The following is a 4,177-nucleotide window of genomic DNA, read 5'->3' as shown; positions in this document are numbered from 1 at the left end:
TCCACCTGACATTCTTATCGTTTCTTATCGTTTTTCTGTAACTCCAATGATTTACCAATTTTTTTAAAACAAATCTTCGTAAATAGTAATCGAATGTAATTATTGGTAACTCGATGAGGTAACATAAATTTGTGGTTTTGTTTGTTTTCGTTCTGTTGAGAAACCTGACGTGCGATTAATCACAGTTCCTGTATGCACGGTGTGCTCCCAATTCGGTCGCATTAGCATTGTAATTTATTCCATCCGTAAACGGCGAAGATTGTTAATTCTTCACGATTCTATTCGCATAATTATTAACTTTTAACGTAGAGCAAGAGTGCTGCCACCACGCATGGCACAAAAAAAAGAGAACCAGTTTAATTCGCGCGACAATTAAAACACCCAAAAACAAAATCAATACCAAAAAAAAACAAAAAACGCAAATGAATCACGCCAACTGAGAGTAACCTTTCCGTTCGTTGATTAACGCTGTCGAATATATTATTTAGTTTATCCCCGAAAGCGTACACTTGATACCATTGTTACGTAAATAATAATTGATTCCTTTGAATTATTTATTTGTTTTGTTCTTTTATATACATATTTCTCTATCACAAATGTCAAATTTAGAGAAATTGATCCGGATTAATTGTGTTTTTTTTCTTGTCTGAATCGCTTTAAATCTTGCGCAACTTTTAAGAGCATGCACGAGGCGTTCTCTTTTATTAATATTTGTTGTCGTTTCTTTTTTTTTTTTAAGAAATGAGCAATGAAACAAGAATAAGTTTAATTATAATTAGAAATAAACATACACGTATGAAATAAATAAGGAATAAAAAAGAGAAAGAAAGAGAACGTAGAGGCAATTTCATTTTAATTTTTTTCGATTACCCAATGCGAAAATACACACATACACATATTATAAATAAATCGGTTAATATTTATGCAACGATACTCGGCAATTAAGGTTTTTTTGGCAATAAAAATAAGTAGTTATTGTGTGGTCTGAATTTGTATCGAACACAAGGCCTGTTCCATTTCTTTTCTTCACCTTCGATGCTCGTAATTGACAGGAAGCCCGTAACGAAGTCTACGGATCCTTTATTATTGGCCAACCTAAATGTTCCAATCAGAGGAATTTCGACACGCGCTTTGTTATTGTCATGAATCATTCGTATCAAAAAAAAGCAAAATAAAAAAAAACAATTAGTACTTATAAAGGTGAATACACACTATGTCTTATTTACAAAGTTATTTTTTTTTAAATTTTAAAATAAACTACATTTTAGTTGATCAAAATAAAAATAAATTACAAATAGTCCGAATTCAAAGAATCCGAGGTATTGAAGGAACCATTTAAGCGAACTATGCAAGGTATTGCTATACTAATAAATAATACACTAATTTGTTAAAAAATGATCTTGTCTGCGAAACAATTTATAAATGCTTCTTCAATTTTACTGTATTCATTGACAACTTCTTTGAAAGAATAAATATATTTGCTAAATAATTTATTACGTTATCAAATTTTCATTTCTTTCTTGGAAGAATCATTGCAATATATAGTGTATATATAATATGCAATCAATAAACTAAATTTATTTTAAAATGTTTGAATCTTTACAGTTTTTACATTTATTTCAACAAATATCTTAGTTTATATTCATAGATTTTATTTATAGGTTATAACACGTTTATGTCAAATCTGTCATCACCATGATCGGAATCCATAATTTCAAATCGCAAAGTATATAGTTGGTACACCTGCTTACAACAGTTGTCAAATACAAATAACTTTTGTAAAAAAACAGATTATTATCTGATCTGTCATATACATTACAAATCTACATAACTCGTTATATTGAATAAACTATTCCATTGTCATTATTAGTCAATCCTTACTGATCGAATCTATGCGAGGTATTGCTGTATTTGTTGTTTCATTCAATATATGTAGCAAATAATATTATTTCTTTAAAGAATTTGTTAATGACATTTATAAAAGTGAGCACTTTGCAGCAAGTCAATTTGATTTTAATTTTTTTATTATGTAATTTTCTTGAGTTTGTATTGTGGTAATTTGTTGCAATAAATGTTATTATTATTAATAAAAGTGAATTTTTTAATTTAAAAATTATTATAAGAAACTAAAGTAGTCAAAATATAAATTTTGATTAAACATATTAGTTGACACAAAGCGCGTAAAGTTTACGCTATTACGAATTTAGCGCATGTTTAATGAAATCCATATACACCATTTGTTTTGTATTTTGCAATGTCAATAAACAAACTATTTGCTACTAAATAGTCCTATAAAGCACTGGGATTACGCGTTCAGATTGAAATTCAATTAATTAATTTGTGTTTATTGCCTGTTGCGATGTTGTTTATTTTCGTGTGTATATATATATTTTTTTTGGACACATTGGGTAACGTTAATTGCGTTTGTTTTTGAGCACGGTGGATGTTGCTGAGAAGAGAGGAAAAGGTAATTGAATATAACGAACGAGAAAAGCGCATTTTCTCGTACGAACGAATAAATCTTGCTTCCATTCTTTTTATTTCTTGTTTAATTTTTTGCTGTACGGATTACGTACTCGCGTTTTTCCTGTTCTCTATTCTGTTCTGTGATTTATGCGGTGGCCTGGGTGTGGTGTGGCATGTCCGTGTTCGCGTTATACCCACACGCCGATTAAATGCAAGTAAATAGTTCTTGAAAATGGAGCTTGTTTTGCGAGACAAGTTTCATTTTGGGTTTGCGGATGCATGCACGTGGTCGTGGTCATGGGGGGAAGAGGCTAATGTTCCCTTGAGTCCTTTATTACTTCGCCACCGTTACGACCGGAATGCTTCATCCCTTCTGGCCACCGGTTGGGGTTGCAAAAAGGGAGAGGAAGACAGAGAGAGAGAGAGAGAGATGGTTAGATAGAGACTGAGAGAGAAAGAGGGAGGCCAATTTCGGTCAACTGAAGCGAAGCCCTACGAAGTCGGCCCTTTCAATTATTCAAAGCTCGCTCCCAACTCATCCATACCTCAACAACACAAGTCGCTTCGCTTCGTACGCCCCAAAAGGCGCGCAGCACTGTTCCTCTGGCAATTTATTACAACCGCTAATTGTGCGCTCCGAAGTATCCGCACCCATCAGGAAGATAAATGATCATTGAAGATCTGAAGACATCATTACAACACGAACAAAATTGTAGTGCTAAATAGTAGTGGAGGTCTACGAACTCAAAGTGGCTACAGACACTTACAATTACCGATTATAGGTGGTGATCGCTTAACTAACGGACAACGATCACCTCTACAAAAAAATTCTGTTTATAAAACAAATACATGTTTGTTCTCGACTTATTAACACTAATTTTGAAAGGGATAAAAAGTATTGGGAGTTAAATTAAATTAATTTATTTCTCTTGTTTGGTGTAATACATATTGTATGTTGGATACATATTTTACTTTGGAATTACCATCCGTAGTTTGTAGCGTAACCGACAGATGGGGCGGAGTAAGCGAGGGGAGAGGCGATAGTCTTGGCGACGATAGGGCTGGAGTAGGTTTGAGCAATTGGGGCGGAGTAGGTAGAGTAGGCAACTGGGGCGCCGATGGTCTTGGCGTAGGAGGCGACTGGGGCGGCAGCGTAGGTGGCTACTGGAGCTACAGACTTGGTGACGGTGGAGTGAGAGTAAGAGGTGGCAACTGGAGTGGAGATAGTCTTAGCTACGATTGGGGCGGAGTAAGCGACTGGAGCAGCAGAGTAGGCTACTGGGGTGGCGATGGTCTTGGCGTAAGTGGCGACTGGAGCAGAGATGCTGGAGTAAGATACAGCTGGGGTGGAAGAGTAGGTGACTGGGGCGACTTGGTGAGCGTATCCAGCGGAGTAGGCGAGTGGAGCGGCAACTCCATGAGAGTAACTACCGGAGTAAGCCAATGGTGCGGTTTGGTGAGCATATCCAGCGGAATAGGCGACTGGGGCGGCTTGGTGAGCGTATCCAGCAGAATAAGCGAGTGGGGCGGCTTGGTGGGCATATCCAGCAGAATAAGCGAGTGGGGCAGCTTGGTGGGCATATCCAGCAGAATAAGCCAATGGGGCGGCTACTCCATGGGTGTATCCTGCAGAGTAGGCTAATGGGGCGGCTCCATAGGAGTATCCCAAGTTACCAGCGCTGGCTACGGCCAAAGCGGCGCACAAAACTAC

At 36.7% G+C, this 4,177-nt stretch overlaps 1 protein-coding gene across 1 annotated transcript; it reads right to left on the bottom strand.

The window, feature by feature from the left end:
- Positions 1-3,445: 3,445 nt before the first annotated feature.
- On the bottom strand, positions 3,446-4,092 carry LOC108559110 (pupal cuticle protein C1B-like; the record flags this gene model as incomplete). The annotated part of the gene is made up of 1 exon (XM_017916254.1): positions 3,446-4,092. A coding segment is annotated over one exon (647 nt), but the record flags the coding sequence as incomplete, so codon positions are not given.
- Positions 4,093-4,177: the final 85 nt, after the last annotated feature.

Source organism: Nicrophorus vespilloides, unplaced genomic scaffold, assembly GCF_001412225.1.
Source record: "Nicrophorus vespilloides isolate i.1.1-1 unplaced genomic scaffold, Nicve_v1.0, whole genome shotgun sequence".
In the NCBI taxonomy this organism is placed as follows: domain Eukaryota; kingdom Metazoa; phylum Arthropoda; class Insecta; order Coleoptera; family Silphidae; genus Nicrophorus; species Nicrophorus vespilloides.
This window is presented reverse-complemented; position numbering and strand designations above follow the sequence as displayed.